The sequence below is a fragment of the Myotis nattereri genome (assembly GCF_964212035.1).
Source record: "Myotis nattereri genome assembly, chromosome: 21".
In the NCBI taxonomy this organism is placed as follows: Eukaryota; Metazoa; Chordata; class Mammalia; order Chiroptera; family Vespertilionidae; genus Myotis; species Myotis nattereri.
This window is the reverse complement of record NC_138097.1, coordinates 15,335,813-15,355,051: the sequence shown is the minus strand read 5'-3', so window position 1 is coordinate 15,355,051 and position 19,239 is coordinate 15,335,813. Positions and strand designations below refer to the sequence as shown.

General features: G+C 51.3%; 1 protein-coding gene across 1 annotated transcript in view; it reads right to left on the bottom strand.

Annotated features, from left to right (window-relative positions):
• Window positions 1-19,239, bottom strand: part of AGBL1 (AGBL carboxypeptidase 1) — a gene marked incomplete at both ends in the record, with an annotated part of 230,964 nt that overhangs the window by 157,595 nt on the left and 54,130 nt on the right. Inside the window, 10 exons of the mRNA XM_081114799.1 lie at window positions 5,613-5,757; window positions 8,781-8,868; window positions 9,764-9,912; window positions 11,051-11,131; window positions 11,366-11,449; window positions 12,042-12,610; window positions 14,058-14,174; window positions 16,621-16,688; window positions 17,331-17,496; window positions 18,263-18,471. Coding sequence (XP_080970925.1) covers window positions 5,613-5,757; window positions 8,781-8,868; window positions 9,764-9,912; window positions 11,051-11,131; window positions 11,366-11,449; window positions 12,042-12,610; window positions 14,058-14,174; window positions 16,621-16,688; window positions 17,331-17,496; window positions 18,263-18,471 — 1,676 coding nt within the window. The remainder of the gene's footprint in view (window positions 1-5,612; window positions 5,758-8,780; window positions 8,869-9,763; window positions 9,913-11,050; window positions 11,132-11,365; window positions 11,450-12,041; window positions 12,611-14,057; window positions 14,175-16,620; window positions 16,689-17,330; window positions 17,497-18,262; window positions 18,472-19,239) is intronic.

Genomic DNA, 19,239 nt, shown 5'->3' with positions numbered 1-19,239 from the left:
GTCCCTTGAATACGCCCATCAGGGGGTCAATCCAGGAAGAGCAAAGGACACCTTTCAACTAAACAAAAGCAACCGAACAGGCTGTGGGCAGGTTCTGCCTGAGGAGCGTCCTCAAACTGCCCACCAGCCAATGTCGCTCCCCTATGTCAGTGGTCGCAAACTCATTAGTCAACAGAGCCAAATATCAACAGCACGATGATTGAAATTTCTTTTGAGAGCCAAATTTTTTAAACTTAAACTATATAGGTAGGTACATTGTTATTCACTTAATTAGGGTCCTCCTAAGGCTTAGGAAGAGCCACACTCAAGGGGCCAAAGAGCCGCATGTGGCTCGCGAGCCGCAGTTTGCCGACCGTGGCCCTACGTTAACGGGACTCGCTTTCAGACACGAGAGAGATTATTAGTCTCTGGGTGTCTGCTCACAGATCCGCTGGTTAGAAAGAAACGATGATTTTCACTGGCTTTTACCATGGAAAATAAATGAAGTTATATCGCTGATGATTGGGAAAAGCGCGTAAAGAAAAAAGAATGACCATCAGCCACCCTAAGGCAACCGTCACTAGCCGTTGTAGCTATTTCTTTGGGATGCTTTCGTTGGATTTTTTTTTTTTTGCATAATTTTTGTTTCATTATAAATTACGGGATGGGTATCTTCCAATCAGGCCAACGTAGAAAGTAATCACACGCCATCATATAGGAAGAGAATAGCCCGGCCTGCGTGGCTCAGTGATTGCGCGTTCATCTGTGAACCGAGAGGTCACGGTTCCATTCCCCGGGCACATGCCGGGGCTGCGGGCTCGACCCCCAGCAGGAGGCAGCCGATCCATGATTCCCTCTCATCATGGATGTTTCTAGCTCTCTCTTCCTCTCCCCTCCTCTCTCTGAAATCAATAAAAAACACATTTAAAAAAAGAGAGAGAGAGAATATATGGCAACGGTTCTCAACCTGTGGGCCGCGACCCCTTTGGGGGTCGAACGACCCTTTCACAGGGGTCGCCAAAGACCATCGGAAAACACATATAATTACATGTTGTTTTGGTGATGAATCACTGTGCTTTCATTATGTTCCATTTGTAAGAATGAAACTGGGGGTCACCACAACATGAGGAGCTGTATTAAAGGGTCTCGGCATTAGGAAGGTGGAGAACCACTGATATGTGGTCTAATGGTCACGGTCTACCCCTGGCGAACACTTTTCATGTATCAAGTTATTTCATCATCTTAAGAACCCACATAGTAACTGCTTTTATAGTTCCCATTTTACAGATGAGAAAACTGAAGCACCAAGCGGTTAAACAGCTCGCCCGTGGCTGCACGGCAAAAAAACCCACTTCTTTCTTTGTGCTCAAGACCCTGGAATTCGGGGGCCGTTGGGGCCAATGACGTCACCCTTCACACACCTCTGGGCCCCTTCAGAACGGCCTCTCACGCTCCCCTCCGAACGCCCGGACCCGTGGCTGGTGCCTGTCCTTCGTCCTGGCCCCTCCAAGGACGAGTCTCTGTCTATTGATCCCCTGACAGCACTGACTGATGACTTGCTCGTCGCCTCTTGTTCTACGACACGGAAGTCCATCTCTCCCGTCTGACACCGTGTTGAACTCTTTATTTCACTCTGAGCCCTTTATTAGCGCGTGTGCGGAGGGCATTCTGATTCCGTCTTCTCTCTCCTTTTCCCTCTCCCTCTCTCCCTCTCCTTCCCCGCCTACACTAGCGTAAGCTCAATTCATCTCTAAGGGTAATTAGTGGCGGGAGCCTCGACCATGGTAGAGCTGTATGTCTGGTGAAAAAAAATGTATTCTACCCTTTAAGGGCCTGAGGCTCTTCCAACGTGTGGATCCCACTTGGGATCACTTTTCTTGTCTCTTGCCAACGCCTCCAGTTATAAGTGCCTGTGAGATCGCGTTTTCTTATCCTCTAAAATGCCCATCAGCCGAAACCGGTTTGGCTCAGTGGATAGAGCGTCGGCCTGCGGACTGAAAGGTCCCAGGTTCGATTCCGGTCAAGGGCATATACCTGGGTTGCGGCCATATCCCCAGTGGGAGATGTGCAGGAGGCAGCTGATCGATGTTTCTCTCTCATCGATGTTTCTAACTCTCTATCTCTCTCCCTTCCTCTCTGTAAAAAATCAATAAAATATATTTTAAAAAAATAAAATAAAATGCCCATAAGAAACTTTCAGGGTCCTATTTTCTTTAAATAAGTAAATATAGATAGATAGATAGATAGATAGATAGATAGATAGATATAAAGGTATATATATATACACACATATACATATATATATAATTTCAGAGGAGAAGGGAGAGGGAGAGAGAGATAAAAACATCAATGATGAAAGAGAATCATGGATGGGCTGCCTCCAGCACGCCCCCTCCTGGGGATCGAGCCTGCAACTGGCATGTGTCCTGACCGGGAATCTAACCGTGACCTCCTGGTTCCTAGGTTGACCCTCAACCACTGAGCCACGCTGGCCGGTCTTATTTTCAAATAATACCTCTGGCTTCCAAGGGGTAATCCATAACATAATCCAAACACTTAAACAAGTTTTGCTAACAACACTTTAAACAATCATTGCAATTATTGACGGCTTGATATGGATGACTACAATAGAACTCCTTTTGCTTGCTTCATAATTATAACAATATTGTATTTCTTTCTTTTCGCTTTAATACTCTAATTTGGATAATTATCCAACAGAGCTCCTGGCAACCATCTGGAAGATTTCAGAGAGGAAGGGAGAGGGAGCGAGAGAGAGAGAGAAACATCAGTGAGGAGAGAGAATCATGGGTCGGCTGCCTCCTGCACGCCCCCTGGGGATCAAGCCCGCAACCCGGGCGTGTGCCCTGACTGGGAATTGAACCGTGATCTCCTGGTTCATAGGCCAACGCTCAACCCCTGTGTCTCTCACATCATTTTTTCTCTCTCTCCCCTCCTCCCTCCCTTCTACTCAGTCTGAAAATCAATGGGAAAAATATCCTCAGGTGAGGATTAAATAAAAAGCCAGGGTTCAGAAACTCAACCATCAGAGATTATAAAACCCTACAACTCAATGACTACCTCACCTATCAAAGTGGACTGCGTGCCCAGCCTGTGTGGCTCAGTGGTTGAGCGTGACCTATGAACCAGGAGGTCACGGTTCGATTCCCGGTCAGGGCACATGCCCGGGTTGCGGGCTCCATCCCCAGTGTGGGGACATGCAGGAGGCAGCCAATCCATGATTCTCTCTCCTCATTGATGTTTCTTTCTCTCTCTCTCTCTCTCTCCCTCTCCCTTCCTCTCTGAAATCAATAAAAATATATGTATTTTTTTTAAAGTGGCCTGCATTACAGTGGCTATGGACTGTACCGGTCTGGCCCAGCCCACACATCCTAAACTTCTACATGTAAGGACACAGCGACAGACGTCAAAGACCCAGGCTGGGCTCCCTGCTCGGCCACTCGCTGGATGTGATTCCTCGGCCTCCCTTTCTGCATCTATAAATGACGGGCGTGGGTGCGACAACTCCCCAGACCCCTTTGCATTCTAACGCGTGATGCCAGCGGCCACTGAGCATCTCCGCAGCAGCCAAGACAGTCTAACCAGTGAGCAGAACGGCGTCGAAGGCAAACACGGGCACTGAAGGAGTCTCGGCCCCGGGGACACGTGGGCATGCAGGTCCCAGGTGAGACGGGAAGAAAGGCTGGGGAGGGGCTGTTTGCCTGCTGCCTCTCTCCGGGCCCGGCGGGCAACAAGCATGTTTTAAACAAACACGGCTCGTTCCAGCCTCGCTCGGGGCGCGCGTGTCTTGGATGAGCGTCTTGAGCTCCTACGGGGGATCCACAGATAATACTAGTTGTGTATCTCGCAATCTGGGAAACAGCAAAAATCTCTCTCCAGGCAGCACGGCAGATGGGGAGAAGGGCGGGCCGGCTTCCCTGAAGCAGAGAGCCGCGTGGCTCCAGCTATGCCTTTCTCGGCAGAGAGAAGAAAAAAAAAATCCCCATTGATACGCGAGCGTCTCTGCCAGTGGAAGGCAAAGATGTTCTCAGTTATTATCTTCTCGATCTCCTCGGCGCAGACGTGGCGCGAGCACACTCATCCTTCAGGCTAAGCGATACCTGTGCTCAATACACATATTATTATACATATGCTAATAACGTTTTGCATTAACACAGAGGATGAACGTGCTTCTCGGAGATGCGTTCGCTCATTGATCCTCAGGGTGCCCGGGAGATCGCTAGGGGCGACGGCCGGGGTGCCAGCTCTCTCAGATGCCAGGCAACCGCAGGGTGTACGCAGTTTGCTCAAGTTTGTCAGGTGGACCGTCTGCAGGGCCTGAGAGGACGCAGGATGCTAACTAAGCTCAGGTCTGGACTGGCCCACACCGCACCCCTCTCATACACACAGCAGAGCCCGGCTGGTGTGGCTCAGTGGGTTGAACTTCGTCCCATGCACCATGGAGGTCGCTGGTTCGATTGCCGGTTGGGGCACAGGCCCGGGTTGCAGGCTCCATCCCCAGTAGGGGGCGTGCAGGAGGCGGCCGACCTGTCTTTCTCTAACATCGATGTTTCTATCGTCTCTCCCTCTTTCTAAAACATCGATAAAGACATATTTATAAAACGCAAACACCAGAGACCTCACTGCAGTCATTTGACATCTCGTTCATCTCCTCGTATTCTCCACCCTGATCCTTCTAACGCCGGCACCCGCGGCCGTGGGAACCCCCGGGAAAGCTACGAGGCTGCTGTCAGAGACTCAGGGGGTTCCCAAGCTTTATCTTCCTGCTTCCCTCCTCTCCAGAGTCCACAGGCATCTCAGCTCACCGCACGCTTCCACCCCATTTCAACTCCATCACCTCACTTGTCTCACTACCTCACTTTATTTTTACAAAAAAAAAAAATGTTTTTATTGATTTCAGAGAGGAAACAAGAGGGAGGAAAAGAGAAGCATCCATGATGAAAGAGAATCATGGATCGGCTGCCTCCTGCACGCCCCCCACTGGGGACCGAGCCCACAACCCGGGCACGTGTGCGGATGGGGAATCGAACCGAGACCTCCTGGTTCATAGGCCGATGCTCAACCACTGAGCCACGCCAATGAGGTCAGCACCTTGTATTTTAACTTGAGTGCTTCTGAGAGCTAAGACCCTAGGACAGTGGTCCGCAAACTGCGGCTCGGCAAAGAGCAGTTCGCGAGCCACATGCGGCTCTTTGGCCCCTTGAGTGTGGCTCTTCTACAAAATACCGACTTCTGCACATGGACCACAAAGTTTCAATCGCACTATACGTGCGCGCCCGCATGTGGTATTTTGTGGAAGAGCCACACTCAAGGAACCAAAGAGCCGCATGTGGCTCGCCAGCCGCGGTTTGCCAACCACGGCCCTAGGGCACACCGCACCTCCTACACGCAACCTGGCAGTGAGCAGCTTGGCATGTCACTCAGGCTGTCAGAATGTCGCTGGCCACGCCCTCAGCCTCCGGCTCTGTCCAAGAGATGGGACCCAAATATTAGTAAAGCCACTAAGTCAGTGACCACAGACGCTGGCTCCCTGGGGTTCGGGGCGCCTGAATGTTTCGGGGACCACCTCAGAGAGCCCCCTCGGTCCCGGGGTCATGCCATAAAGAGGACGTTACCATGAGGGCCGTGTAGGTGTAGGGATAGTGGTAGGCCAGGTAGCAGACGTCGCCTTGGTGCGGGAAGGTGACGGAGAAGGTGAGGGTGTAATAGCACTTCCTGGACGTGCCCCCTGTGACAGCCATGCTCTCGCGATAGTGATTCCTAAAAGAGAAAGGAGAAGAGAGGAGGGTGAGGGGGGCGGGAGGGAAACAGGCATTCGGGTCCTAGGCCGCCAATATGGCCACTCGAACGCTGAGAGATGGCACGAGTGAGCCATCAGCAATGTCTAGGCTGGTCCATCGGGCCTGCGTGGCTCAGTGGTTGAGCGTCACCCTACGAACCAGGAGGTCAGAGTTCGATTCCCGGTCAGGGCACATGCCCGGGAGGCTCGATCCCCAGGAGGCAGCCGATCCATGATTCTCTCTCATCACTGATGTTTTTCTCTCTCTCTCTCTCCCTCTCCCTTCCTCTCTGAAATCAATAAAAATATATTGAAGGGGGGGAAAGTCTAGGCTGGCCCGTCTGTCTCCTCATGGTGGCGTACATGTCATGGGACTTCTTCTGATGTGTCTGAAAATGAGTCTATAGAGCCCCTGAGACAAAAAAATGTGAGTAATTCGGGTTACTTGGGGTTCTTCTGCCGACATCCACTTTTTATTATTTTTACCCAAATTTGGGGTTTCCCAGCCTCTGCCCTCTCCCCAGATCACCCAGAATGCAGTTCCTCTCCTCCCTCCCACCTGCCCCAGGGGGCTCATGAGCAATCACTGCTCTGTACTGAGTTCCAACTCGAAAGAAACGTAACAAGGCGCCTGATCACTGCCACAGCCCATCGTGCAGATGCAGAAACAAAGTCTCGGAACACTCGACCTGCCGGAGGCCGAAAAGCCAGTCCGCAATCCGTGCAGGACTCGAACCCAGATCTGCCTGTCTGCCAGGACTCTGTTCCCGCCTCTCCACACCACCTTCCTCCCAAAGGGACACACATCTGTCACCCCCAACGCAGCTCGGCTTCTCCTAGCTCGAGACCGCACCGTTTCCTCTGTCAAGGATGAAGAAGCGATTTGGAGATTTCAGAGAATGGCATCCAAGTCCAGGGCCCCCAGAAGTACGTCTCCAAACAACAGGCTGCACCGTCACGCAAAACGCGCCCAGACGCCCATGAGGACGTGACCGTCTTCCAAGGCCTACACCAGGTAGAGTAGAAGCAGGGGTGAAGCAAAGAAGCCATCCCAAGTGGATCAACCCCAAGATGACGCTGCGTAAAAAGGGAGAGATGGACTGTGCACCCCCAGGCATCCTCTGATAGGGAGAGCTGTTCTGTCTGGTGGTTGAATGGCGATACACACATGGACCCTGGGCTTCGATCGCATTCCTGGGAATATGTTAACATAAGGTGGTGAATTGAGGTAAAACAAAGGACTCTATGAAGTAGCAACCTTATCCATTCATCTCCGTGGCATTCGCGGCTGGGAAATGAAAAATGGATTACATGATGCATTGATGGTTTCCATGTCAGCCCTCTGTTCCTCTTTGATCACAGAACAATGGTCTTGTTAATGAGCCTAAAAGCTATTAACAGTAACGCTGGCTTTCTCGGGGCTTAGGCCAAAGTGAATTTTTTTAAAAATATAACTATCAATGATGAGAGAGAATCATCGACTGACTGCCTCCTGCACGCCCTCCACTGGGATCGAACCTGGGACCCTTCAGTCTGCAGGCCGATGCTCTATCCACTGAGCCAAACCGGCCAGGGCCCAAGGTGAATTTTGGATGTGTGGCTTCTTCCCTCCCCGGTTGGCAGACTTTTTTAAAAGTATATTTTTATTGATTTCAAAGAGGAAAGGAGAGGGAGAGAGAGAGAGAGAGAGAGAGATCAACGATGAAAGAGAATCACTGATTGGCTGCCTCCTGCATGCTCCCTACTGGGAATCAAGCCCGCAACCCAGGCATGTGCCCTGACTGGGATTCGAACCATGACCTACCAGTTCATAGGACAGTGCTCAACCACTGAGTCACACCAGTCAAGCTGACTATAGTTTTTAAGGGGCCTCTTGTAATCTGAGAAAAAGATAAGACTTAATTTATCCAAGAAAATAAGTACTAGCCTACCATTTTTATTAAAAAAAACAACAACAAACAAACAAAACAAAAAAACACTAGCAATGAGCTGATAATTATATATTTTCTACCTGTTCCAACAACTGCTATCCCTTTTTTCCATGTGAATTGGTATTTTATTCCCCCCCACACACCCCACACCCCCTCCGAATGCACACATAAGCAACTCACAGGGCTGGGATTCTTTTATCAAGAGCTTATGGATAATATCAGTTTCATGACAATTTAACAGGATACATCATTGAAAGTGGTTAGTGGAAAGTGGTTAGTAGTCAAGAGCTGAAGATGAATTTTGAAGGCCCTTTCTCTTTTATTTAAAAAAAAAATCATCTGACTCTGTGTATTTGTCATATATTCGCTCTCATCCACTTTGCAAAACTGAAGGACAGGATGAACAAGAATAGACCAGAAAGACAAGTATCACCCGATCTCACCCATATGTGGAATCTAAAGAACAAAATACACTGATGAACAAAACAGATCCAGAGACACAGACGCATGGAACACAGGCTGACGAATCTCAGAGGGAAGGCGGGGGTGGGTGGGTGAGAAGAGGTCAGCCAAAGAATGTGTGTGCATATATGCATAACCCCTGGACGGGGGTGGGGGGGGCATCTCTCCCACACTGACGTTTCTCTCTGCCTCTCAATGGGGGGGGGAAAGGGGGACACCTGTAATTCTTTCAATAATAGAGGGGTTTTTTTGTTTGTTTGCTTGCTTGCTTGTTTGCAAAAGAATAGGCCAGAATTTCTCAGGCTTTTTTGCTCACAAAAAACCAACAGGAAAGAGGAAAAGAGTGACAGCTTGACGCACTAATCACAGGTTGAGTCTGTACAACTTCAGTAGCCAACCAGGTCTCCAGGTGCTAATGTGCCTGCAAACAGACAGACCATCTTCAGCAAATCAAAAGCTACTGCTTCAGATCTCCTGCGGGCACCATTTCACATGCTTCTGAAGGGCGGGTCAATTGCCACAGGGACAGGGACAAGTACGGCAGACAAGCGTCAATGGCTGAGGTGTGTAAGAGCAACATGGAAAAGAAACTATCAAATATCCGGACTCACTTGTAATAGCAGATTTCATAGCCCGTCCGCTTCCAGGTGGGTCTCCCGAGAAGAGCCTCCTTCACAGAATACATGGTGGGCTGCATTCCTACACAGAATAGAGGCCAGGTTAGTCTCCGGCCCCGAGAGAGCTGTAGCCGGCTGTACGCTGGCCCTCAAGGATACCCAGGTCTGAATTCTGCAACCTGTGAATGTCACCTTCCACCGCAAGAGAGGTTTTGCAGACACGATTAAAGGCTCTTGAGCCCAGCAGGCGTGGCTCAGTGGTTGAGCGTTGACCTATAGACCAGGAGGTCACAGTTCGATTCCCGGTCAAGGGCACATGCCCAGGTTGTGGGCTCGATCCCCAGTGTGGGGCGTGCAGGAGGCAGCTGGTCCACGATTCTCTCTCATCATTGACATTTCTATCTTTCTTTTCCTCTCCCTTCCTCTCTGAAATCAATAAAAATATTTTTTTAAAAAATAAAAAAAGTTCAAGGCAGGGCAAGGGAGACAGGAAGTAGAGGAGAACCATGGGTGGTATGAACATCCCACGGCAGACTTCGGCTTTCCCTGCCACAGGTGCAGTTTGCCATGCACTGGCCACTGCCTTGCCACACCTGACAACCAAAATGTGTCAACTCGGCTCTGGCCAGTTTGGCTCAGTGACTAGAGCATCGACCTGTGGCCTGAAGGATCCTGGGTTCAATTCCGGTCAAGGGCACGTACCTCCGTTGCAGGCTCCCAACCCTGGTTGGGTGTAAGCAGGAGGCCACCAATGGACCTGTCTCTCTCACATCGATGTTTCCCTCTGCCTCTCCCTCGCCCTTCCACTCTCTCCAAAAGTCAATAGAAAAAATATCCTCGGGTGAGGATTAAAAAATGTGTCAACTCAACTTCAAATGCTTCGGGAAGCCAGCGGGACTCTGGTAAGGATCCAAACGCCCTCAAGATGACACCATCCCTGTGTTACCCAGAAAGCCGCCGCCCCCACCAGCTCCTACCGTAGTTAAACTGGCTGTTGGGCTTCTCGTAGTTGATGATGTTGAAGCGGTACGGGGTGGCGGCCCTCATGCCGCGCACCTTGAAGTTGAACCACTGCTGGTACTGGGTGCAGTTGATGTCAGTGTTGATCAGCAAGTCGTACTCAAACCTGCCGAGGCGGGAGCAAGGGCGGAGGGTGAGAGGTCTTTAAGGGAACCTCCCATACTCCCACACTGAGAATCAGCAGATCTCGGGTTCCCGCGGGCAGATCTAAGACCCGGGGTGGATGGCGGGTGAGTGACACTTGGCAGCCACATCTCACAATATCGGACATGGGCTGTGGACATGCCCGGCCGGTGGGGCACAGGGTCTTGGTATCAGAAGCGTCTGTTACACGTCCAGTGATTAAACCGCAATCAAGTGTCTAGTGAGCTGGAAGAATGCAAGTGCACTACGGGCGCGGAGAAATGTCAATCCCGGCTGGTTGGAGAGCCTGTGACTATTTAAAGCGAGACATTGCCTGGGAGCCTCAGTCTCCTCACATGGAAAATGAAAATAGTGTCCCAACTTCCAGTGCTGTTCGTAAAGATTAATTAATATGGTGCTTGGCCCAGTTGAGGTGGCTCAGTGGTTAAGCACTAACCTACAAACCAATCAGGAGGTCACGGTTTGATTCCCGGTCAGGGCACAAGCCTGATCCCCAGTGGGGGACGTGCAGGAGGCAGCCGGTCAATGATTCTCTCTCATCATTGATGTTTCTATCTCTCTCTCTCTCCCTCTCCCTTCCTCTCTGAAATCAATAAAAATATTTTTTTTAAAAAAGAACTGACTCTTGGAATTCACTTGTGGTGGTTGCCAATTTGCATGGTGTAAACACCACCACCACGGCTGATGGCAAGCTGCCAATCAATGAGAGGTCACTAAAAGCAGAGGGGAGAGATGGTCATGCCTGCTCTTCTTGAGCTGCCTGGGGCCACCCTGCTGCAGCTTTCTTTTATTTATTTTATTTTATTTTATTTTATCCTTTTTGGTTAATCCTCACCAGAAGATTTTTATTTTTTCCCATTGATGTTTTTAGAGAGAATGGAAGGGAGGAGAGAGGAGATAAAGAGAAAGAAGCATTGATGTGAAAGAGACACATTGATAGGCTGCCTCCCACACGTGTCCCGACCAGGGCAGGGGATTGAGCCTGCAACCAAGGTGCGTGCCCTTGCCTGAGAATCGAACCGGAGACCCTTCGGTCCTCTGGCCAGCGCTCTAACCACTGAGAACACCGGTCAGGGCCCATTGCCACTTCCTTTACTTACTCACGCACTTGGATGGCTTTGCGCAGGTTTCCGGACTCGAACTGGGAGGAGAACCACAGGCAGTTGGGAGCCGTGCCTTGCCTGTAAGGAAGGAGGGGACGTGGGCACGGGCGTTACTGCCGCGGCTGGGTCTGGAGTGACATGTCTGAGAGGTGAGCTCTCTCTTCTAGGCTTTGAAGCCACACGCTCGCCCTGCTGAGGGTAGGAGCAGGGAGGCCTCGCAAACAGGAAGCACGCTCCTGTCTCACGGCACTGACAGAACTCTCCATGCTGCACCCACCTCGCTCCCTTCCACGGACGGTCCTGTCCACCTACCAAGGCTCGTCCAAACTGAAGACGACTTTGTCTATCACGTCGCTGGGCTGAAGGAGCCTCCGGATGTCCTCGAATATCTTCACCCTGCGAAGGAAAATTAGAAACGCTTTCAAGGCTGACCCTCACTCCTTCCCCCACTCGTCCAATGATCCGCTTGGGAGTCATCAGAAACATAGGAAAGTTGCCCGGCGGGTGTGGCTCCGTGGTTGAGCGTCGACTCAGGAACCAGAAGGTCACTGGTTCGATTCCCGGTCAGGGCCCATGCCCAGGTTGTGGGCTCAATCCCCAGTAGGGGGCGTGCAGGAGCAGCCGGTCTATAAAGTTCCTCTCTCATCAATGTTTCTATCTCTCTATCCCTCTCCCTTCCTCTCTCTCTCTCTCTCTCTCTCTCTCTCTAAAAATCAATAAAAACAGCCCTAGCTAGTTTGGTTCAGTGGATAGAGCATTGGCCTGCAGACTCAAGGGTCCCAGGTTTGATTCTAGTCAAGGGCACGTGCCCAGGTTGCAGGCTCCATCCCCAGTAGGGGGCGTGCAGGAGGCAGCCGATGGATGATTCTCTCTCACCATTGATGTTTCTCTCTCTCTCTCTCCCTTCCTCTCTGAAATCAATAAAAATATATCTTTTAAACAAAAACAGAAGAGAAAAACATAGCTCCTGAGTCAGGACCACCCTCACCTTTGGATCCCACGCTTGCGTTCCAGCAGGGGTTCCGGGGAGTGAGATGGGCAGTGGCCCCAGAGGTCAGGGAACGCCGGCATCTTGAAGTCAGCCACAGACTTGGTGCCTCTGGCTTTGGCCAGATAGACATAGGGGTCGTGGAAGGGCACGTGCTGGGGGTGTGTCTGGAGAAACTCATGGATTCCGTCCGCAGTGCCCCCAGGGGGAGTGGAGCTGGGAAGGGAGGCACCTGTCCTTGCACAGGAGGTCATGTCCATATCCCAAGCATCCTCTTGGAGGAGAGTCTCAAGGTCAAGGACTTCCTTTCCGGAAGGATCCACCCCAAGCCCGTTGGGCTGGGCGTGTGGGTGCGGGTTCGTTCCAGGTCCGTTTTTGGAAACGGGGTGCACAGGGGACCTCCCCCTCTTGGCCTTGCTCAGGAGGGACGTCTCGGGGGCAGCTTCCCTCTCCTGTCCCCGGGAGCTCTGGTCCTCATCCAGGGGACGCTGCTTCAGGGAGGCGGCGGTTGGAATGTGGAGGTGGTTGGCGTCAGGGTGGACGTCATATCCGGGTGTGGGCTCCAGGTCCTTGGGGGGTAAAGCAGACGAGAACGTGTCAGTGTTCCCTCCCAGGGAGACAAGACGACCCTTCCCTGCCCTCACTCTCTGGGCCAGAGCTCAGCATAAACCCTGTGGATCAAGGAGCTTTCTCCAAGGTCTGCCACAGAAAGACTACGCTTCAAGAGTCAAAGACATGGCCCTGGCCGGTCTGGCTCAGTGGATAGAGCATCGGCTTGCGGGCTGAAGGGTCCCAGTTCAATTCCCCTCAAGGGCGTGTACCTCGGTTGCAGGCTCGATCCCCGGCCTTGGTTGGCGCTCTTGTCGGAGGCAGCCGACCGATGTGTCCCTCTCACATCAATGTTTCACTCTCTGTCTCTCCCTCCCTCCCGTCCACTCTCTCTAAAAATCAAAGGGAAAATATCCAAAAGGTGAGAATTTTAAAAAGAGAGAGAGAGATTCAAACAAATGGCAGAATCAAAGAAACTCTCGTTTGCAGGGGCTTTGGGTGGGGCTAGTATCACCCTAAGAAGGACAGGGATGCCATCTGCCACACCCCCAATACGTTCGTCTGTCTGGTTGAAGAACCTCACTTTTAGGGTCTTCCTAGCACCCCAAGGAAGCGCCTTTTGGTTAAGGATCATCCTGATGGTTTGCAGAAAGTGTAAACAATCCTTAACACGGAACTGCAATGTCCCCCTGAAATTCCTTCCTGCGGATCCCGTCTCTGCTTTCTGGAGTGCAGTAGACGGTACTAACTCCCTCCGACACGGGACTGGCTTGTACCGTTAGATACAACTGAGTTCATGATTTATGGAGAGTCGTCAGCAAGTAGCCAAGATCAAAAGGCAGGCCCTGACCGGTTTGGCTCAGTGGATAGAGCGTCAGCCTGCAGACTGAAGGGTCCCAGGTTCGATTCCGGTCAAGGGCATGTGCCTGGGTTGCGGGCACATCCCTGGCAGGGAGTGTGCAGGAGGCGGCTGATTGATGATGTTTCTCTCTCATCGATGTTTCTAACTCTCTATCCCTCTCCCTTCCTCTCTGTAAAAAATCAATAAAACATATTAAAAAAAAAAAAAAGACCAAAAGGCAGGTCTGAACTACTGGTGGCAGCAGCAGCCCCAGGATTCAATCACCAGGCATGAGGCTCGCAATTTGCTTCTACCGACAAGCAGCCCTGGCATCCGGCTGGGCCCCTTCCTTCGGAAAGCCGCCCGGGGCCTGCTCCCCCTCTGACAAGGGAACAAGGAGATCGAAACGCGACCTCATGGTTCCTGGGTCGACGCTCAGCCCCCGAGACACGCCGTTCGGGCCTCTCTCACATTCTCTTGTCACCTCCTGTTTCTCCCTCAGAAGCACATGGGGAGGGGTGCGCCATGCGCCCACTCCATCTGCAGAGGCCCCATCGTGGAATCACGTATCCCGGCGGGGGCGGGGAGGGGGTGGGGCGCTCGCAGAACCGCGACGTAAGTCCCACCTCAAAGCTGCAGGAGAGCTCCAGGCACATGGCCTCGTACTGCCTCAGCTCCTCTTCGGGCCGGTCAAGTCCAGGTTTGGAGCTCAGCTTGTTGACGTCTGTTTCCAAGTCATCATCCTGCAGGGGGACATTCAAGACACGTGTCACCACCGAGAAAGCCACCCGGGGACATCGGGACGGGATGTATACGGGGACCCTTCACAGCCCTGGGTCACAGTGTCCTTGCCTCCGAATTACAGTGCGGGCCCACGCAAAGGACAGTTTAATGGGTCGCGTTGTTTTTTAAAAACAAAGAGCCTGGTTGGCGTGGTGGCTACGTGGTTGAGCGTTGACCTATGAGCCAGGAGGTCACGGTTCGATTCCTGGTCAGGGGCACACGCCCACGTTGCCCCAGTAGGGGGCGTGCAGGAGGCACCCATGATTCTCTCTCATCATGGGTGTTTCTAACCTCTCTCTCCTTTCCTCTCAGAAATCAATAAAAAAAAATTTAAATATTTATATTCTTGATCCAGGGGAGTCGGGGACGGGGAAGGAAAAGAAATGCAATATTCCATCTATCTTCCACAATTTTCCTCCAAACCTCAAATTAAAAGAACAAAGACAGATCCTGTGCGGGAGACTTAATGGTATTTTCCGATGGGGTACACACCAGGCCCACACGCTGCAGCCTGGTGGTGGGGCTCCCCGCTTTATCTCTCAGGCCCTCCAGGCCTCCACCATCTGGCCCAGGCTGGCACCCACGGCAACACAGCCGGGCAAGCGCTGGGAAGTGGGGTCGGAGTGAAGAGAGGCTCGGGCCACAGCTGGTCCTTGCCCGTCAGATACACGAGTGGCTGCCACTCTTCATTAGATGGCCAGTCCTCCGGGAGCGGGCGTGAGGGGAGGGGAAGGTGGCATTGATGGATGGCTGCGGCAGCCCGGCATTATTCAAATAATGCGGCACGGACTCCGAGTCCCGCACTGCCGAGCTACAGCAAAGAACCAATTTTCCACCGATGGCTTCAGAAATGATTCTATTCATCAGTGAGACCCGGAGAACACCGGAGTGTCAATGGCTGCCTTCACCTGCGGACCTGGCTAAGAGGGGGTCCTTATAGGTCAGCTACTGTCATCAGCAAGGTGAGTGATCGCTATATAGAGAACTCGGGAAGCCTCCTGCTCTCTAAAGAGACAGGTAGGCAGGCCAATAGGTAAGAAAAAAGAAAGGGAGGAAGAAGGGAGGGATGGATGGATGGATGGATGGATGGATGGATGGATAGATGCATGGACAGATGCATAGATAGATGGACAGATGGATGGATAGATAGATAGATAGACAGACAGACAGACAGATGATAGACAGATAGATGCATAGATAGGTAGATAGAAGTATAGATGGATGGGATGGATGGACAGATGGATGGATAGATAGATAGATAGATAGATAGATAGATAGATAGATAGATGGATGCATAGATAGGTAGATAGATAGAGGTATGGATGGATGGATGGATGGATGGATGGATGGACAGATAAACAGATGCACAGATATATGGATGGGTGGATGGATGGATGGATGGATGCATAGATAGATAGATAGATAGATAGATAGGCAGGTAGATGATAGAGGCATAGATGGATGGATAGATGGGTAGATAGGTGCATAGATAGATAGCTAGAAAGAAAGATAGAAAGATAGATGCATCGATAGATAGATGGATGGTTAAATAGATAGATGCATAGATAGATAGATAGATAGATAGATAGATAGATAGATAATTTTTAAATCCAGGTTTTATATCCAGGAATGTCTTAAAAGGTAGCATTTACTTCTCAGTCTTATTTTGAGGATGATAAAATTAAGAAACTATCACTTGAAAGGCTTGTCCAAGTTAAAGTCTACCAACAGAAACGAAGACAAAATTAATAACCCTAGATAAAGTTCCCATTACTACAGAGCAGTGGTTCTCTAGTCAGGGGTGATTTTGCCCCACGAGGGACATTGGGTCCTTCCTGGAGACATTTTTGGTTCAGGATGGGGGGGATGGGGGAGGAGGACGGGGGGTGGGGGCGGGTGCCATCTAGTGGGTGGAGGCCAGGGATGCTGCTAAACATCAGACACTGCCCAGGAACAGCCCTCTCAACAAAGAGCTGTCCAGTCACATGCCAATAGCACCACAATTTAGAGACACTTTCCTAGTCTGGCCGAAGTGGCTCAGTGGTTGAGCATCAACCCAGGAACCAGGAGGTCTCGGTTTGATTCCGTCAGGGCACATGCCCCTGTTGCAGGCTCGATCCCCAGTAGGGGGCGTGCAGGAGGCAGCTGATCCATGATTCTCTCTCATCATGGATGTTTCTATCTCTCTCTCCCTCTCCCTTCCTCTCTGAAATCAATAACAATATATATATTTTTTAAAAAAGAACAGCAGCTGTCATTGAGCAAACCAATCTGCCAGGCACTGGGCGGGAAGACAAAAGTCAGTCCTTAAAATTCACGCTGGTATTAGCTGACAACCGGCAGTGATATCTTCCCTGGTCCGCCGTGAACATGGGGATCGCTAAAAGCAAGGGCTGGTGTACCTACTTCCTCTTTCGCATCTTCAGAATCGGAGTCTCTGTCCTCTTCTTCGTCACCATCATCTTCGAAGTCCTCTGGGTGGGGAAAGGGAGGGCAAGTGGGTGAGGCTCGCCCTTTGTCTTGGGTTTGGATCAGCATGTCTTCCCCTGACGAATCAGGAGCTCACGATGGAGGGCAGGCGACCCCCACGCACCCCAGGGCTCACTCAAGGCCTGTGAGACCGTGAGCAGTGTCAGTGTCTACGCTGCTGTCCCACACATTTTATTCTGCACTCATTTTGCAGGATAAAATGACACCGGCATACCATTCTGGCTTCCCCCACCCTTGCCAAAGGTTAGAGGTCACCTCCATGCAAAATGTGTTGCAGTGTGATCGGCTCCCTCATTTCGATATGAAGGAGCTTCTTTGAAACACAAGTCCATAGACACAGCCAGTGGAAAAGTATCGATTCCAGCCTGGCCAGCGTGGCTCAGTGGTTGAGCGTCGACCTCTGAACCAGGAGGTCACAGTGCGATTCCGGGTCAGGGCACATGCCCGGGTTGCGGGCTTGATCCCCAGTAGGGGGCGTGCAGGAGGCAGCCGATCCATGATTCTCTCTCATCATGGATGTTCCCATCTTTTCTCTCCCTCTCCCTTCTTCACTGAAATCAATACAAATATCTTTAAAAAATAAATAAAAACTCGCTGTAAAGCTCACAGACACCCACTTACTTTACCTTCAGCGAGAAGGCGTGGGGGTTCCGACGGGAGGTGCCCGGGGGCGGGGAAGGCGTAGGCACTGCTGGCTGTGACCAAGGGAAGAGGGCTCTTGGGGTAGCACTGCCTCAGGATCTGAAGAGCGACGGACGTGACGGGTTCCAGGCTCCTGTCCTCCAGGGAGCTCTGCACAAAGGGAAGATCGCGTCATTTTCGCCTGGAGTCCCTTTGCCGCGACAGGACTCCAGGTCATGAGTGACAGGCAGGCGGCACGGGCAGTAAACACACTCAGCGCAAGACATCTGCTGCGAACACCGCGGCACAGAACTGTGTCTGGCACGGACGCGGCTTTGGTCTAGGGCAGTGGTCGGCAAACTGCGGCTCCACAAACCGCGGCTCGTGAACCACATGTGGCTCTTTGGCCCCTTGAGTGTGGCTCTTCCACAAAATACAGGCTCTTCCACAAAATACCGACTTCTGTGCATGGGCCACAAAGTTTCACCATCATCATCACCACCATCACCATCACCATCACCATCATCACCACCAACACCATCATCATCATAACTACCACCACCATCACCATCATCATCACCATCATCACCACCATCACCATCATCATCATAACTACCACCACCATCACCATCATCATCACCATCATCACCACCATCACCATAACTACCACCACCATCACCATCATCATCACCATCATCACCACCATCACCATCATCATCATAACTACCACCACCATCACCATCACCATCACCATCATAACCACCATCACCATCATTAGCAGCAGCAGCATCATAACCACCATCACCATCATCAGCATCATAACCACCATCACCATCATCACCATCATCAGCATCATAACCACCACCACCATCACCATCATCACCATCATCAGCATCATCACTATCTCTGACGCAGAGGGGACTCCCGCGCTGGTTACCTGTGTGCTACTGAAGAGGATCTCCATGCCCTGCGCTGCCAGGAAGGCCTCCCTGCCAGACTGGAGGGTGGCAATGTGCTTGAGGCAGAGCAGAAGTGCCCGGCGGATCGGCAGGTAGCTGTTGGCCGTGTCGTGGCTGTGCCAGTCCTGATGCAGCCGGAGCAAGCTGGCGACGTAGCCCCTGTTCACCGCCCTGCGGCTGTTAGACTCTGAAACCAACGGAAAAGGCGATGTCGGTCACGGGCTCCCCTGGGGGCACCGGAGACACTTGTTAATGACGAAGGGAACGGTCATAACTGCCCAGTGGAGAACACTGGCCGGTGCCACCGAATCGAGCGATGAATGTGCATCACCAAGCCCTGGCCAGGTGGCTCAGTGGTTAGAGCATCTTCCTGATACACCAAGGTTATGGGTTCAATCCCCAGTCAGCGCACATACAAGGATCAGCCAATGAATGTATGAGTAAGTGGAACAACACCTCCCTCCCTCTTTCTCTCTCTCTCTCTAAATTAAGAGAGAGAGAGAGAGAGAGAGAGAGAGAGAGAGAGAATACATGCTTCTAGCCGAGTGTTTAGGAAAGAGCACCTGAGCTGTAATCAGATACGCATGAATTTCAGCTCAAACTCCAGACCCTTCCCTCAGACCACATAAGTGCACAGGAGTGAAAGCATAACCTGAAAATTCCGTGCTTTATTCCAGAAGGGTTATAACCTGAAAATTCCGTGCTTTATTCCAGAAGGGTTTTCTCATATTAATGAATCTCTCTCCCTCTCTCTCCCTCTCTCTCCCTCTCTCTCTCTCCCTCCCCCTCCCCCTCCCCCTCTCCCTCTCTCTTTATTCTGCTTGCTTGTCAAATTCTAAATGGTCAGGCCTGACGAAGCCCCTCTGAGATTTTTGACCCATTTCTTCAGTTGGTTTTCCTTTTTAATTTTTTTTTTATGCTTTTCAAGATTTCATTCAGCCAGGACCCTGCCCTG